General features: G+C 40.6%; 1 protein-coding gene across 1 annotated transcript; it reads left to right on the top strand.

Annotated features, from left to right (window-relative positions):
- Nucleotides 1-16920: 16920 nt before the first annotated feature.
- LOC149281968 (urotensin-2 receptor-like) lies at nt 16921-17988 on the top strand. Its single transcript, XM_089498892.1, has one exon. It carries the CDS (start codon nt 16921-16923, stop codon nt 17986-17988), a length of 1068 nt encoding a protein of 355 aa, XP_089355018.1.
- The last annotated feature ends 773 nt before the right edge of the window (nt 17989-18761 follow it).

Genomic DNA, 18761 nt, shown 5'->3' with positions numbered 1-18761 from the left:
GAGGGGGGTTAATTACACTTTTGAAAGTAGAGGAGATAAAAGGTCCTGTATCTGATGGACGCAGAGCCGTGTGCCTGGGACCAAGGAACGGTAATGTTTCAGAGCAGTAAGGAGAATAAACTTTGTTTATAATTTTTTTTGGAGTCCATGTTCCAAATATTTTGGGGCCTTTGGTCCCGTGACATGGTTGCCAACTGGATAGGGTCATGTTGGCTGCTACTCCTGATGGTCAACTGACGTAGACGGGAGGTCCATGCTTCTACCAGGTCTTACTTCTGCTTCTTCACTGGTCATAAGATGAGATTTAGGTTCTTTTGTTATGTGGTTCTAAGTACCCCAAGCTTTGCGTGTCCAACACCTGACTCATCGGTGGTTTGTGCGAGGCCTCTCATACCTTCCCACCACCAGGACCAGTGGTGACAGGGTATGCAAAGTAGAACCCCCATTAATCCACTGGAAAGGGCTTATTCGCCCAGTTAGAAGAATGATGGATCATGTTGTTGTGTCCTAAGAGGAAGATGAAGGACTTATTTATTACAGGGAAGGAATGTAGGATCCCTTTAAACGCTTCGCTCCTATTGGTAGAGAAATCATAAGCATTTATCTGATGTAGCAATCCCCGGACATCCTGGATTTTCCAACAGAAATTGCTGGAATGGTCCTAACAATAATAATAACGATGATTAATACGGAACATTCCAAGGTCGTTCCCAACCTGAAACATAAAGGAAAATGTTTAAGGAGCGGAGCAGACGATCCAGCCTTTTATTAATTCCCTGGACTCCAGAAGAACGGAGGACCCGACCTTTCGGGGGAAATGTAAACCTGTGGTGAACGGATAAGGTTAAACCAGTTAATTCCTATTTCCCAGTACGCTACATCTCAGGAGTCCCATAATCAGGAGAGCGTTAGACCGCGTGCGGCGTCCATACGAGAATCCATGTTCATCCGGGTAAGACCTGCGCAGCGATCGTTTATCACACGCAGCGGCGCCTGACCAAACAGCGGACAATGTATCGCAGCATCAACTCCGCCACGGCCTAATACCATCACAAGGCTCAAGACCCTGGTTTACTAAGCAGTGCTAAACCCAAAGAGTCCACGGAGCCTTTTTTCAGGGGACCTTTTCCTACCAAAGAGGGCATTTGGGCATAATGGATAAGGGTGTCAGCGTTGGGGCTTTTAAATTGCTAAAGATATAAGCGAGTTTGACTTCTCCACGGGTTTGGGGGGGCCGTGGATGCTTTCTGTGTCCAGGCGTTTCAATTCATTGAGATCGATGTCGATTTTCTGTCTTATTATTTAATGTCTAGATTCAATTAAGGAGATTCTTAAATCCGAGAGAGAGAGAGCGTCTCTACTGGTTTTAGGGAAAATAAAGAGATTGGAGATGATGGGTATGTGGAGAGAGAGAGCGAGAGAGGGGGGGGCAAGGAGGTAGATAGGACAGAGAGGGACGGAGAGACGGAGGTAAGGAGAGACAGAAAGGTCTCGTAGACAGAGAATAGGACAGACAAGTGATCCACAAATATAAGAAAATGATTAATGAGACAGACGTCCTCCTCACCTGTTGTTTCTGTAAGGCCAAGTTGTTATGCTATATGCTATTTGTTATGTCCTGTCTACCCATTGTACAGCGCTACTGTGTATGGTGGTGCTATATAAAACAATAAATAATAGGTCATTACAACTAAACTGAAGAAATAGGTGGCAAACACCTGTATGTGACACAAAAAGATGGAATCCCTAGACACAAACCCTCCTTAGCGTTAAAAGGGTTAATGCCGTACTTTCTTGTTATGCGCGGATAACTTTCATTTTTCAAACGTTTAGATTGCAATATTAATTAATTAGTCCCTTTTTTTTGCTTATGACTTTTAATAATCCCTATCGCTTAATTAATTATTCTGTTTCATATTAAATGAAAGTTACTCGGCCGATTTCTGTGTTTTTTTTCATCCGCCCGCCTTGTGCTTCGGGGCGTAAAATTATTTCAATAAAATGCTTTCTTCTTCTAACTGCTCTTAAGAAGCCACAAAGTCACATAATAAGGTAAGTCTTGCCCCAAAGCCACGCCAGCCACATACCCCTCAATACTGTGGCCCTTTGAAATATTTCCAGGTATGGCCGTGGCTATAAGGCCAATCATGGGGAAAACCGGTTGGTTTGGGTGACTTCTAGCCACTGGAGGTAGATAGTAGCCGCAAGTCCCCAGCAGTGATACATTATTACCACCGTAGATACATTATTACAGCCAGGAACAATTAAATGGAGCTCCATCAAAATCATTGGTGTCCCCCTTGGGGTCTCTGTAAGGGGGCATCTTCTGACCTTCATGCGTCTCGTGCCGTAAGGGTTGAAGGATAAGAGACTCTACTCCATGGAACTCTTGGTGACGTGTTTCTTGATGATGGATTTTAACGCAGTTTCACTAATGCCCTGTGAGTCGGTGAACATATTTTCATGATTAATTTAGGACGCGTTCCCAAGGAAAGGTGGAGGACGTTGCGCGGGGAGGCGTAGGATGGACAGAAACAGATGAGGGGAGCTGCTGGGGTGGGATCGGGTTAATGATGGAGCGTCTCAGGGAAGAGAGTCGCACGGTAATTTGTTGTCCTGATTTAATAAACAGTCATTGTGCCTGTCAGCATTCCTCGAAGGCTTATCCGTTACATTGGGGGTGACCTCGTATCACTGTCATTGGATCTGCAAAAGGCGCACATGAGGATTAATATCACCCAGTCCTGGTCCTGTCCTGTATTCAAGATAGCCTAGGATTTACCTGTCCCATTGAAATTCCCTCCTTTTGATAAACTTTATCGCTTCTGCTGGGAGGCTGTTCCACTTATCTACCACCCTTTCAGTAAAGTAAAACTTCCTTCAATTCCATCTCAGCCTCTGACCCTCTAGGTTTAGGTTCCGGTCTCTTGTTGTAACTTTTCTCCTCCTTTGAAATAAACTCCCCTCCTGTACTTTATTAAATCCTTAATGTAGTTTTATCTCTTCTTTTCCTCTTTTCTCTTTTTTCCTTTTTCCTCCTTTTCCTGCTACGAAACCAGGGACGGGGGGGGGGGGGGACTCAAAATCTAATGATTTTGGACCCCTTGCTAAAGCGTTATTCTGTTTTATCTGCAGTTCCAGATACAGCCAGTAGGGGTGTGTAGAAGAACAAGGACTTCAGGGAGAATTCATTCATTGATGAAATCAGTTCCATGTTCTCTTTATGTGTTTTTTTTTCTGCATTCCTTTTCTGTTAATGTGTCAAAGATTGGATAGTATGTATGGGGCAATTTTCTTTGTGCTGCTTTCTTATTGGGCCACCTGGCTAGAATTGCCCCCCATCTTAAATGGCCAACTGTGTTCAATGGAAGGGTTAATACAGTCCGGTTGTCTTGACACATTTCAAGAATTATTGCAGTCATTATAACGGGAAAAGGACAGTCGTTACCTGGATGATTCTGAGAAACAAGAGGCTCATCTACACAAACTAAGCACCATATTACTCCTCGAAATCTAAACTGCAACTGGCAAACTACAGGTTAACTCTGCTTGGCAGCTCTTCCTGAAAACACTACACTAAAAGGGTAGCTGAATAAAAAAGCTGGCGGCTATTAGGCGCAATTAATTTTGTATGACAAACAATCTGGAAAGCAGACAGTAATGAATGTAATTTCTGACATCGTTAAATGCTGGTTAGAGTGCATTAAGAGATGAGTGACAGGTGGGTACGGAGAGGATGAATACAAGGTGTCTGTCATCCGACGGGGTCCCTCTTGACTCATTCCGGGAAATAAAGTCATGACGATTGTGTGAAGGCGCAAGCAAGTCAAGTCGGTGAGAGAAACTGATCTGCGCAGGAGGATAACGCAGCGGTGAGCGTCCACAGAAACGTTCTCAACGGAAAAATCAAAGCGTAGCCTTATCTACAAAAAATCGGTTCATGGACCAGAAGCCATATGTCTATCCCATACATGTTTAAATTTCCTCACTGTATTAGCCTCTACCACTTCAGCTGAAAGGCTGTTTCTCGTATCTACCACCCACTCTATAAAGTAAAACTCCCTTCTATTTCATCTAAGCCTCTGACTCTCTGGGGTTAGATTTTTGTAGTTAAATGTTTCTCTCCCATCACATCTGTCTCTCTTCACTCCTTTTTATGGGAAATCTATTATAATTTCTATAAAATAACATATTAAGTATATTTACGTAGATAATCTCTCTTCTCTACCGTAGAGGTTTTCTCCATCCTTATCCCATCCATGTGGCGAAGGACAGAAGTGGCGCATAATGTAATTTATAGCTTCGGTTATTTTGCGGAGATGGAAGATTTTTAAGGGATACATTGTTGCCTTAGACTAGTTGTTTGATGTAAACTTTAGGTGGCAGGTTTCCAGGAAGTATTCAGAAGGAAACCGTCAGAATCCCCTTTGATGTCTTCGGAATGCCAAAGCATTTTCTGTACTCCACTTTTGTTGTGGACAGTGTTTATCAGCAAAGCTTTTCTGGAATGGTAAACAGACTTTTTTCGGAAGAGATTGTGTGTTTGAAACATCTCAGGTTTCTGTAAACACTTTTTCACATGGTTCAAGAGCGTATCATCAGCCTTATCACCAATCCAGGGCTTAAAACGGAATAATAAGTAGTAATGACAGCAAAACTAAACAATAACGAAGTTAAGTTGCCAAATATGAAATACGAATATTCACATTTAAACGCGTCTCGCAAAAATGAACATACGCGGCACTGACACTGGACACCCAATTAGCCTGTAAGATCTTGTATTAATCTGCCACGGCTGTCAGGGGTAGTAAATATTCCAATTATAATATATATTTTTTCCAGAAAGGCCACTAGACCTGGATTTCAAATTAAATAAATAAAATTGATCTAAAATCTTAAAACAAAAAAATGGCCAAAGAGTTAAATTACGAAGCTGATTTTCTAAAAAAAAGCTCCGGTCATCTCTTCTCTAGATTAAAGAAACGGACCCTCCCGGTGCCTTCAAAGCGTTCAAGAACCATCCATCTGTATGTAACAGTCCGGTCCAAGAGACGGGCACTTTCTGCAATATCAATTGGGCAGGAGGGACCTGATTTCAAGGGACAGGGGTTAGACTCCATTGAATGGGAAGGTCCAAGCTAGAGATGGTTTTACCAACAAAGCCATTTTGAGGAACCACAATCTTCAAGCCAAAAGTTATAGGACAGATGTCATAAAAAACCCAACTGTGTCTTACATCCCAGAATCTTTCAGTATGTATTGCATTGTCGATTCCATTGTCTAGTCAGTTGTCCATTATATATGTACTCCATTGTCTAGAAGGACCCATCAGTAGAGGTTTCTCCAGAGAAGACAAATTACGTGACAGAATACAGATATCCAACAACAATACTTAACGCTACGAAATACTTTGTTTCTAGTCTTCACAATGTTCTAGATCATCATTCCAAATGGAACCGTGTCTTTGGACCAACGTGCCTTTAAAACCTCATTAATTAAATGACTCATCTGATTCTATGTGAAATCTTTACTTTTCTGCCAATCGGAATAGATGGCAAATGTGTAAAAATGTGAATCGGGGCTTTATCCTTTATTATAAATCTATGACGCTGATTCATTTTCCGAGGCCGAGTTCAGTAAGTAATAATGATTGGGATGGTATTTTGTGTTTGAACATATACATAATTCTTTGCATTCAATGTACTTGATATTTTTTTCCCAGCTGGATTGTTTTGGTTGCAAATTCCCAGGATAGTAACCCACTCCTAAATCTTACTCTGCCCCCACACGCAAATTCTTCTGTCTTCCTCTCTATTTTTAACCATTTTGCTGCCAGTTAAGTCCATGAAAGACCACCCATAGAAACCATCCATTGTGTTTAATCCATAAAACATCGGCGTGCAATTAAGGATGCTACGTCAATCAGTAGGAAGAGGTCAAGAGAGTTTATGGCGAGAAGCAAATCTATTGTTAAAAGTATCTTCAGAGACTACGATGGGCAGCAGTAAAGGGAACAGAGCTTGTCCATATCTTGAAGGCCCTAGAGTTTCCAGGTATGACCCCAAAACCTTGAGTACTTGACCCCAGGCCTTCTCCATAACTCCTTAGATCTATGTTCTTCTTGACTCCATTGTGAAGGAGAAGACTTGTCTTCTCTAGAATGACAATGACTATCTTGGTGGACTACCTTTCTTACCCTTTGGGCCTTCAGATGGTTTCAAGACATTAAACTGATTCATAAGAAACAAGAATCAGGAGAAAGCAGAGATAGGTCTGAGGCCAAGACAAGTAATAGCTCCGGATCAATACTCCAGACATAATTACATTGGTAAATATTAGTTTACTCAACAAGAATACACAAGTTCAACAATTGTTCTGATGTCGATCAATAAGTATGTGATCGGATCAGTATGTCATTCAGTCACTAAGTTGCGTGAAGCTTCCCATATTAGCACAGTTATTGGTTTTAGTTGCTTGCTAATGAAATAAAGAGTTTGTATGACATCGGGGGAGTCCAAGGAGAGTGGGTCGCTTGTGTCAATTTTCTAGGAGGTCAGAATGTTTGCTGGGTATGAGGGGATCGCAGGGTTCTACAGCCCTAAAAGCCCCGATAATGTGTATAGAAACAGCAGGAATGGCTTTATAAATAAATTGAGTAAATAAAACATAATAGAGCCTTCTCTCTAATCACAGCCCTTTGAAATAGCGAGAGGATCTGAAGCTGAATTCACTCTACGGTTTCCTCTACACGGCATTTATGACATATAACTGCGCATGCCGCATGTGCACAACACGTAAAAATAAACACCTTAAAAAGCGATTTAAAGGTCCTTTCTCATGATCCCTCGTTGTGGTTTATGTATATTTGTAATTATTGCCGCTCTGCCTCCGCCGTACAGTTAACCGAACGCCGCAGTCATGGGAGATCTTCATTTATCTCGGCCATAAATGCAGCTCCATTAAATTCTGACACGTGTTTAGCTTCTGTTTCCAGCGCTCTCTCTCTCTCCGCTCTGCTAAAATGTTACTCTTTATGCTCTATACGCTATCTAATAGAGATGTATGTATAATAAGCACACTCTCCATATTTAAAGGGACAGACTTTGACTTAGTCCTGTTGGGCTTAACCATGAAAAATTTACTTGTAAGTTGAGTCTGATTTCTACAAAGTATCCTATTAGATAGAAATAGGTATGTTCCTGGTGAACGCCTGCTACTCAACTTTCATAACTAAGAAATGTTACGGGTTTTTTCCCCAATCCCTGCTTGAAAACAGGTGACTTCATTCAGAGTATCTTTACCTCCTGACAAGTCATGGTCTCCATAAGGACAGTCAGTATCGTTTGGTTGAGATCCTTGAGTCGCTACAATAGAATACGTGCGATGATCTATTAAATGGTTAATATTTGGGGAGCCTTAAAGTCGTCTTATTTAGAAAGGTCCTGTCTGGGTCACCAACCCATATTTTCCAATAACGAGCTTCAGTTTGGAACTCAGCAGCTCTCTGTTCCCACAAGGTCCCTCCAGACCTGCCAGTACAGTGCTCAGGTGGATCTGAAGAACCGTGGGACCTGGCGCAACTCGACTGCCCAAGTAGACTTCCCTGAAGAGCTGACAATTAGACGTTTTCCATATGAAACCTTGATTTTTGACAAGTCTTTTTTTTTTTTTTTCTCACAGTGCATTTTTCATCCGGAATTGCAGACGCATTTCGCCCTGCACTGCTAATTGATCCCATAAATCACGGTTATGCCATTGACATTCTCCGCGCTGCATAATTGGGGTTAGCGCCTTATCTCATGGGCTATTTAGCCGTTCCCCAGACAACCCTACTATGTGGGACTGAATGTAGACCCAAGTTCTCTAAACAACTGTAGAGCCCTTCTGTGAAAGGGTTCCACGAACACGCTAATGTCATAAATCCCATAATACATATTTCTCATTATTGTAATTATTTTCCCGTGACGGTATGGGCAGCAGTGCTGATCAGTTGGGATGTGCCTGCTTAGCAGGTACTGCCTGCCCCTGTAGGGGCCCGCATGAGCCGGGGCCTCTTCTCCTCTTGTACCGACCGGTACTTCTCAAAGTATTTTAATCTTATCTTCATAATTTTCACTTTACTCTAATAGCGCTAAGGATCTGCTGGCGCTCTATCAATAGATACAATGTAACAACAGTTATGATTAGGAATATTAAGGTGGATTCTCAATATTAAAGCACTTCCTGTGATCATGCATAGGGCTTACCAGCCATTCTGTCCAATAACTGCTTCAGTCTTTTAAAGACCTTGATTTATAAAAATAAAATATATACCCTATAAATATATATAAATATAATATATATATAAAAAAACATGTATTTTTTTTAATTTAAAGCCTTTGCTCAACAACAAACATTTTAGGTGCTGAGTGCAAATTTTTTTATTATATATTCCATGCATTTTAATTTTAATTACACCAGCCCTGTAATTACCTTGATCTTTTTCCAACTGGTAAGGTTTTTGGAAATTATAACTCAATTCCTGCTGTACCAATCAAGCTCTGCCCACGCTTTATTTCCAAACCCCTAGTCTATATTTTTCTGTACAACTCAATTTGTAGAATTTAAACTCCATTTTTTTTTTGTTAATTTTATTCAAACGAACTAGAATTGACCTTCAGGATTATTTTTTTTTAATAAAAAAAATTGCATCATTTCAATGGTTAATTTAAAAAAAAAAAAATTATAAAACTTTGAAAGTTGGCACAAGAAAGGATGCATCTTAGTACTATGTTACTATGTTACTATCTTAAAGTCAGGAGTATCTTCTCTATTGCAAAATAAGTTCTAGAACGACGGGCGACGGAGGGTTAATAGGCACGGTTTATGGTATGGCATAGTTCTTTGGCTCATTTTAAGGATAATATTGTTTCGAGGCTGAAATTTATCATCATAAAATAATGCAGGCCGATGAGATGGGATTCTCAGCGCAGGCTAATTGACATTGGATCATCAGACACTGTGCCTCCTCCTAGTCCTTGAAGTGTCCTCGGAGAGATGTTGCGTTGGCTTCATATCAATTCTATTTTCATTCATAAGTTTTTCAGCGAACTAAAATAAGAAACTGGCTCATAAATTGCCAGCCTGCCAAGTTCCAGCTGCAGATCGTAGCAGTCGATGCAAATTCGGTGTTATGGAGTAATGTTTATTTTCGGCTTTTTTCTTAAATAGTCTGCTGCTTTATTTATGTGCGATTATTATTTTTTTTAGAGGTCTTTTTGCCGAGGTTTTGCAGATAAGCGCTGTTCTGTGCTTCCGCCTTCTGCGGAATATCTTTTTCTTTGTATCCCAAATGCTTAGTTTAGGAGTTTTAATGTTTTCTGATGTTTTTGAAGTTTAGCAGATAAACTTCTGCTTCCTGCAACATGGAGATCCCGAGGTGTTATCGTCCACGATGCTTCTTTTGAAAGCTCTTTTTCTGATGGAATCCTATTTCTGTAGAGAAGCAGATAAACCCTGTTTTCTGCTTCTACTTGCTACAATAGACACACCTACACATTCATGCTCACACACACCTACACATCCATGCTCACACATACACACCTACACATCCATGCTCACACACACCTACACATCCATGCTCACACACACCTACACATCCATGCTCACACACATCTACACATCCACGCTCACACATACACAATAACACATCCATGCTCACACACACACCTACACATCCATGCTCACACACACCTACACATCCATGCTCACACACACCTACACATCCACGCTCACACATACACAATAACACATCCATGCTCACACACACACCTACACATCCATGCTCACACACACCTACACATCCATGCTCACACACATCTACACATCCACGCTCACACATACACAATAACACATCCATGCTCACACACACACACCTACACATCCATACTCACACACACCTACACATCCATGCTCACACACACCTACACATCCATGCTCTCACACATCTACACATCCATGCTCACACATACACAATAACACATCCATGCTCACACACACCTACACATCCATGCTCACACATACACAATAACACATCCATGCTCACACACACCTACACATCCATGCCCACACACACCTACACATCCATGCTCACACATACACAATAACACACACAATTACAAGTCCATTATCACACGCGCACAATTACACATCCATGCTCAAGGTTAAGGTTGATGGGCAAGAATACATTGTAGCCTGATCTCAAATATTTGTCATTATTATTATTATGGTTCATAAGGCCTAGGTACATGTATGCTTGATTTCAGCGGTGACAGCATTAGCGAGAGTGGCCTGGGAGGCCGGCTGCACAGCCTCAAAGTGCCTCAGCCTCCTGGACGCTCTGATCTCCCCACGTGTCCCGCGCCGTGATGTGTATCTGGTATGAATATGCAGATCTGAGCACGTAGACCGTGGGGACAAGGAGCTCAGGAGTCAGACAATGTACCTTATGCTTTATTGATTCTCGGACTCCTTTTGTATTCAGGGAAATGTTATGTTAGTTTAAGAGTCTCGCTCAATACGGTCAGGGCTTTATCCTGGGAGAGGGAGGCTTTTCCACAAATTAATTACACATTCAGAGGAGTCTTTATATTTTCTAAGACGAAATTAGTGCCTGGAACTTTCATCAAAAGATGGGTCTGCATCCTTCTCACATTGTGTTTGTAACATTGTAGCCAGAGTTAAGTTCGCCATAATGCAGATTATGTGTACATTTTTAAGGAGGTAAGTGGGAGGGGCTTAATGGAAACCCTGCCCACTCTACCTCTGCTCAACTTGTCTCAACCAATCTCATCCTGTTTTCCAACATCGACAGTCCAATTTGTCACATGCCCTCTATTTGCCTCTCCGCAAAGTCTTTTTCAGACCCATGTACAGTGGGTTTTATTCCCTTTAGCATGTTATAGCATGTATAGTATGTTAGCATGTTATAGCATGTATAGTATGTTAGCATGTTATAATTCCTATAGTATGTTCCTATATTATAATAAGTATATTATGTTTGTATGTTATAACACGTATAGTATATTAGCATGTTATAATTCATATAATATGCTTATATGTTATAATAATTATAGTATGTTCTATGTTTTAAAAAGTACTGTATCTTCATATATTATAATAAGTATAGTGTGTTAGTATGTTATAATAAATATAGTATGTTAACATGTCATAACAATTATAGTATGTTAACATGTTATAAAAAGTATAGTAGGTTAGCAGGTTATAATAATTTTAGTATGCTTCTATGTTCTAATAAGTATTGTATCTTCGTATATTATAATAAGTATAGTATGTTAGCGTGTTATAATAATAAGTATAGTATGTTATAATATAATAAGTAGAGTATGATTCTCTGTTATAATAAGTATTGTACAGTCTTATAATATATTAAGTATATTATTTATGTTATAATTAGTAGACTATGTCTATGTTATAATAAGTATTGTATGTTCTTATAATAAGAATAAGTAATACTATGCCAGTAATACCACTAATATTACTTCATTAACTTTATTGGCTGTAAGTACCGGTATTTCCTATGTGCCAATCACCCCAACCCCCCCCCCACTACTAATCTACCAGCTTCATTGATTTTAATTGATTTCTTGAGTTTGCAAATGTTTTTTTCTATAAATAAAACATTTATGCAGATAAATTATTGACGTCTATTAATGAAATAGAACTGGAAAGTCCCAAATTATTTGCGTTTTTTTTTCATGGCAGTGAAAATCGCAGGAAATATCAGAACACAAGATGAGGCAAATTATTACATAACAAAAAATAACATTGCAAAAAAATAATAAAAATTAGTAAGAAAAATATCACATTTCTCCATACAGTTTACAGTTTCAAAGAAAAGATGGATTTTATTTTTATGATTAAAAAAAATTTCCACGCATTTTTTCCTTATTTCTTTTTATAATTTATATTTATATCAAAAGGTAATTGTAAGTAATCCGCTTATTGAAATGTCTACTGGATACCCTTAAAGGATTATAATTATTATTATTAAGATTCATTTTATTGCGCAGCTAGTTAAGTGCCCTCTGAATTCCCTGATATACATCCATTAATTAAAAATGTTAATGCTTCAATACTAGATTTTCTACATTTTCACAAAAACAGCTGTTAAGGTTAAAGTTTCCAGAAACCACTATTTTTTTTAAAATATTAATTAGAATCCTTTCCAAGGAGCGTCTTCTCAATTACCTTTTAATGAAAAGCATTGCCGCTAATGAACAGATCCGCTACTAGGATGCCTTTGTTAAAAACCCGGATACTTAAAAAAAATAAAATTAAGGTTAATGGTTTTATTATGTCGAATGTTGCGAAATTGAATGATGGGTAATCCAGAATGACGTTACTCGTTTTCTAAAGTTCAAGGCACATGGGCAATATTCAGTATTTAGGGCCACCTGGTATAAAAATCCATCCATTAGTAAGTGGGAGTATATTGTCAAATGTATTATTATTATTTATTATAATTATTATTATTTTTATTAGTAATATTGTATTATTGTTTTTTATTATTATTATTATTATTTTTATTATTGATATTGTATTATTATTATTATTATTTATTATTGATATTATTGTATTATTTATTATTATTTATTGATATTATTGTATTATTATTATTATTTGTATCATTATTATGTTTTATTATTGGTATTATTGTATTATTATTATTATTATTGCCCTCTGCCCTTTTTGTTTTCTATATATGTATCATAGAATCTCCGCTACATGGGACCCAATCCAGCTTCATCCCAATTAAAATGAATTATTTCTTCATTCTTTTCTCCCTAGGGTGGTCTAGAACCCCCTCCCCCAATAGCCAATGAGCTAGGGGGAGAGTTTCATTAACTGGTCAAGAACCCAAGTGACCAAAACCATTAATTCCACCTTTTAAGTAGTTCATAAGAATTTAGAGTTCTCGCCGCTCTCATTCTATATCAGCTATAACTAGTATCCATAGAGACCATTGAAGAGGCTGGCAGATTGCCACATCGACGAGGCTGTTAACCATTTTTACCTAATTGTTTACTGTGAAATTCACCATATTTTGTAGAGGACGCGACAGACTTGGATCGGTGGTGGTTAAAATGTTTTGGGCAAAATTTTGTTCTAAAAAAAGAGTCTTCTAGAAAAAAAACAAAAACAGTAAATATAGTTTTTGGACATTTAATGAATAATGTTGGATTCGGACATGTTTGGCTTAGGCGTAAGAATGATGCGTTTAAAAATCCTTCGTAACGTTCTAGTGAATGAATGAACATCTAGATCAGCTTTGGTTCTTCAGACCTGAAGAGGGGAAGGACTTTTTTGTCTATCTAGCCCGTTCCTGGCAAAAAAAAAGACTGTCTAAAGCCAATGAGCTGAACCCTCAACATTTTTATGTGTTGAGAGCTATTCTTGTCGAAAGGATCGATGGAAAGAAGACTCTGTTCAGTTTTTTAAGCTTCGATGGTTAAAGAGATGATCCCCCTATCTGGGACTTCCCATCACTTCTAAGACGAGACCAACGACTGATAAAGGTTTGAGTCTTTACAGCAGGAGAAACGGGCGACTAGACGGGGGCCGAATGGGGCCGATCTGCCAGCAGGTTCTGGGTTGCTTTGTAATCTGGGAGGATCGGAGCCCCTATCATTCCTGGTTTCCTTGTCAACAATCACATTCCAGAATTTCTCTTTTTATCTCCCAGAACCCCGGAGAACGAGGGTAATTTCTCTCTTTCTGTATTAAATGTTTTTTTATCGGAAGTCAGAGACATTCGAGGATCTAACCCATCACTTCTACACGCCGCTCCGTGACACAAACTTCCACGCGCGGGGTCTTATTTCTTGTGACGGCGTTAGCGTAGATCACAGCTGAGAACATCGGGAGGAATATCCGCAGGAAGGATCGTTTATTTCAGAGGTCATTTGTTGGGTTTTTAATTAGAAGGAAGGAATTGGATGGAAATAATGTTACTGAACGGTTTGTCTTTATCACTCTCAGGAGCTGTCTTCCGATACGCGGTCTTTGTGACTTTATAGAAACATAGAAACCTAAAACCTGCCGGCAGATCGGCCCCATTCGGCCCCCGTCTAGTCGGCTGTTTCTCCTGCTGTAAAGACTCAAACCTTAATCAGTCGTTGGTCTCGTCTTAGATTCAGGAGCCATATGTCTATCCCATGCATGTTTAATCCCCTCACTGTATTACCCTCTACCACTTCTGCTGGGAGCCTGTTTTATGTATCTATCACCCTCCCAGTACAGGATCTGGTTAAATAAATTACTTCTCTAAAACAAACTTTCCCCTTTACACTTAAATGCCGTAACCCACCTTTAGCTATATTTCACTTGAAATTGGCTTTCAGACCAGAAGCTCATTATACAGAGTGTGACGTGACCTTCTGATCTTTGGGTTCTGTTTACAGATAAAAATGATTTAGAAACTCTTTGCAGAGATACATTGTAACAATTCAGCTTGACTTCCGCTACCAATATTTCCTCCATTATTATTATTATTATTATTATCTTTTATTTATATAGCGCCAACAGTTTACGCAGCGCTTAATACAATACATAAATTCAAGGGATATGACAAGACAAGAATTGACAGACTAAGACAAACCGATACATTTGGTGGAGAGAGCCCTGCTCGCAAGCTTACAATCTAAATGTAGTTGTCCCCTGGCTTATCTACCCGGAAGAAGTGGTAAGAAAATTCCCAGATTCCAAAAAACCATCTCAATAGAAATGTGAGGCTAGAAATAAAATGGATAAAATGTATCAAATTGTCAAATCCTTTCTTTTTTTATTATTTCAATCTTTAAATAACCCTATTCTCTTTTTTATTCTTTTTTTTTTTGCCACCGTAAATATTTCCGGAGCCGACCGAATGATTAATTGACGCAGAAGCTCAACTGCTCATCCAAGAGAGACAGACAGAGACAGAGAGCGAGAGAGAGAGCGAGAGAGAGAGAGAGAGAGAGAATGTAGCACTCCACTTCAAAAAGCACAGTATGCTAAGCAGGCAACTTGAAAACCTAATTGTAAAGGCAGCGGGGCCAGGAAAATCAAACAATCAAATTATCATTTACGTAAAGGGAATTAATAGAAAGATTTAACCCTTTGGCTCCCTCTGCATGGACTGGGCTGTCCCTAATGTTTAATTTAGAATGAAGGCTGGAGGGTGGGGAGCGGATGGGAGGAGGTGCTCTGGAAGGTTTATTAATAAAAGTACCCCGGAGAAAAAGAAATATATATCAGTTCTCGAGTGACTGCTCGGAAAGTGACTCCTCGGATCGGCGGAGTCTCCAGTAAGGAGGAGTCTGAGGATTTTTCATATGTTCCTTTTTACATCAGTAGGTATCACCCAGACAGAACGGAGGAGGACAAGGCAGAGGAGAGGCACACGCTTCAAACATGCCGAAGACGGCAACCGAAGGGAAAAAAAGATTTGGGATTAAAGGGCTGAATCGTCTACCCTCCTGCCCCGGGGACCGCATGGAATCGAGGTAAACGCGAGGACGGGTTTGGGGAGGTGGGCTGCATGGGGTATCTTTAAAGCTGCCAGAGAGTTGGGGGACACAGCGGGGTCTCTTGCCCTGAGATGCGTCGGTCTACCATCTGGTTGTTAAATGGTTAACCCACCATCGTTAAAGCATGCCTATCCCAGGACAGGTCAATAAAATGACCTTCCATTATCACTTGACTGATGGCTTTAAAATTCCTTTACTGCGTGAGATTTGCACCGGAAAGGGTTAACGTCCTAGAGCTTGACTCCTGGAGGAAAGAAAAAAAGCAATTTAAGGTCCCTCAAGCCAAGCATTCATTTTCATTACCGCGTCCGCACGAGGCAGTCCAGCCGCACGGGGCAGTCGGGTCTATTTAGCCGCACTTCACGGAGGTCGCGTCTCCGGGTTTCATTTGGAATAATTCAGTTTGATCGCGGCTATTAACTTCTAGAGATAGATAACCGGGGATTAGGGGGCCGGGCGCAGGATTCATTTTTATTACAAGATGGCCAATAATAGAAATGGAATTCTCTGTTTTATGATAGAATGTGGGTTACAGTAACATAGGTAACGCGGCGCTCCATAAGCTTGGGGGTATAATGTCGCTCAATGCCCAGGGGGGGGGGCTGGGGACCTCAATCTTCCCATCTATAATGCGGTGGGACTGATGGGAGTTGTAGACCGACAAAAGCATGATAACAGTAACTATTTTTTATAGCAAAGGACGGGAAGATATAATCACCCTGAGGAGCCTCAGGACAGCTAACGTATTGACTAGACTGGCTGATTCACACGTTGAAACTCAATCTCCCCCCTCTCTAAAGGGCACGCTCTTTCTGAGACAGACACGAGAAGCTTGTAGATTGTCAGCTGAGGGCACTCAGACTCAGCAGGACGCGGCTTTATTGAACAGAAGTTATTTTTATTAATTGGAGTCCTGATCACCAGAACATAGGAGTGTTGGTAGAACCCTGTCAAGATCTTTAGAACTGAGTCCCACTGGAAGGTCCATATGAGGTGGCCGAGTAGAAGCTTCTGAGCCCAAAATGAGCAGACTCACTGATCGTGGATTGTCCTTACTTTACTATCATAAATATATTATATATTCTAAGATTATAAAGACTTTATTTCAGTCTCGCTCTAGAAATGCTCGTGTTTTACTATATATATAAATTTATATTTATGGCATTTGAAAAATACTCGTAGAACGATAATAAGATCATTTTTCTTATTACCTACAGGAAGCACTTTGGGAAGACAGATTGAAATGCCCTATTGCTCCTTTCCATTGACCAAGAAAATCAGAAAGCCAATTTAAGGCAAGAAGATGTCTTTCCATGAAGAGCCTCAAGGTAGGTCCTCCTTGACCACTGAAATGCCCTTCAAGACCAACCTAAGCAGCCTCATCAATGCAACATGGGAGGTACCTGCTTCCTCAAACTCTATGGAGAACATTATAGCCACGTGCACCATCGGGGTAATCTTATCCCTCATGTGCATAGTTGGAGTGGCTGGGAACGTCTATACGTTGGTGGTTATGTGCCAGTCCATGCGCTCCTCAGCTTCCATGTACATCTACATCATCAACCTGGCCTTAGCTGATCTCCTCTATCTTCTCACCATCCCGTTTATTGTGGGCACCTACTTCATCCAGGAGTGGTACTTTGGAGACATCGGCTGCCGGATACTCTTCAGCCTGGACTTTCTCACCATGCACGCCAGTATCTTCACCCTGACAATCATGAGCACCGAGCGGTACTTCGCGGTGCTCAAGCCATTGGACACAGTCAAGAGGTCTAAGAGTTACAGGAAGTGCATTGCCATAATCGTCTGGTTGGTCTCATTTTTGATAACATTGCCCATGCTCATCATGATTAAGTTGGTGCACAAGGACAACAAGAGCATTTGCCTTCCCATGTGGAGCCGGATGTCCTACAAAGTTTATCTCACTGTGCTTTTTTGCACCAGTATAGTAGGTCCAGGACTTATCATTGGCTATCTCTATATCCGACTGGCCAGGACCTATTGGGTGTCTCAAACAGCCTCCTTCAAACAGACCAAGAGGTTGCCAAACCAGAAGGTCCTCTATCTCATCTTTACCATCGTCCTAGTATTTTGGGCTTGTTTCTTACCTTTCTGGATCTGGCAATTGCTCACTCAATACTGTGAGTCTCTGCCTGTCTCGTCTAAAGCTGCCAGGAACATTAATTACCTGACTACCTGCCTCACCTACAGCAACAGCTGCATCAACCCCTTCCTTTATACCCTCCTGACCAAGAATTACAAGGAATACCTGAGAAACAGACAGAGATCTTGGAACAACAGCGGCTATTTTAGAAACCGTTTCCAGAGGATATCTGGAAGGTCTTTGTCCACCAGCAGCCAGCAATGTACAGAGAGCTTCGTCCTGGCTCAGTGTCCAGTAGGCAATAACAGTTCTTAAGGCCGCTCAGGGGAGACTTCAAAGAGAAGGGAGTCCTATCTCACCGACGCGTTTCATACATCGGCTACACATGTCCCTTGAGCAGTTCAGGAGGGGGCTGTGTGTCCAGACTGTATTAAAATCTTAGTAGGTTGCATGCAGTGTATTGGCAACATTGAAGCCCCCCGGCGGCCACAGACTGGCACTCCCGCATGCTCAGCCAGCATCACGATGGGAGATCCAGCCAGTTTCCCTAGTGACAAATTTGACAACTGAATGTGCCAAATCATTTAGGTGGTGAATATTTTTCCCAGTTAGCAACTGGATCGCAAAACATATTCCTACCTCCTTCCCTGATGTCAATTAACCCTTTCTAGCTGGATCTCAGCTGCCACAAAATGCCACCCTCTTTTTACCCGTAGAACTAATTTTGTATCGTTTCCACACCAAACCCTCTATGAGTCATGTGTCAATCATTTGTATATACACACACACACACACTCCTCTATGAGCTCCTGGCCTTTCCGCAACGTTCTTGTATCTCTTTAAGTGGTGCCGAGTACCACATTCATTCATCTCATCCTCCAATGATTTCCTTTCAAGCTTTTGGTGTCTTAGTGATCCCCCCCACACACATTTGGTTTAATGAACTATAACAATGTATCCATGCTTCTTACACTCCATTCCAATTTTCACCAGCTTGTACATCTTCTCCTCTAAAATGCTTGTGAAATGTTATTGAGTTCTTGCTACATCTGTTACCGATTACCGGACCGCGTTTGCCTAAACAATGT

This window comes from Sceloporus occidentalis, unplaced genomic scaffold (assembly GCF_023333645.1).
Source record: "Sceloporus occidentalis isolate IW3139 unplaced genomic scaffold, rSceOcc1.0.p SCAF_126, whole genome shotgun sequence".
Classification (NCBI taxonomy): Eukaryota; Metazoa; Chordata; class Lepidosauria; order Squamata; family Phrynosomatidae; genus Sceloporus; species Sceloporus occidentalis.
Note: the sequence above shows the minus strand (reverse complement) of the source record. Positions and strands in the feature narration are given on the sequence as shown.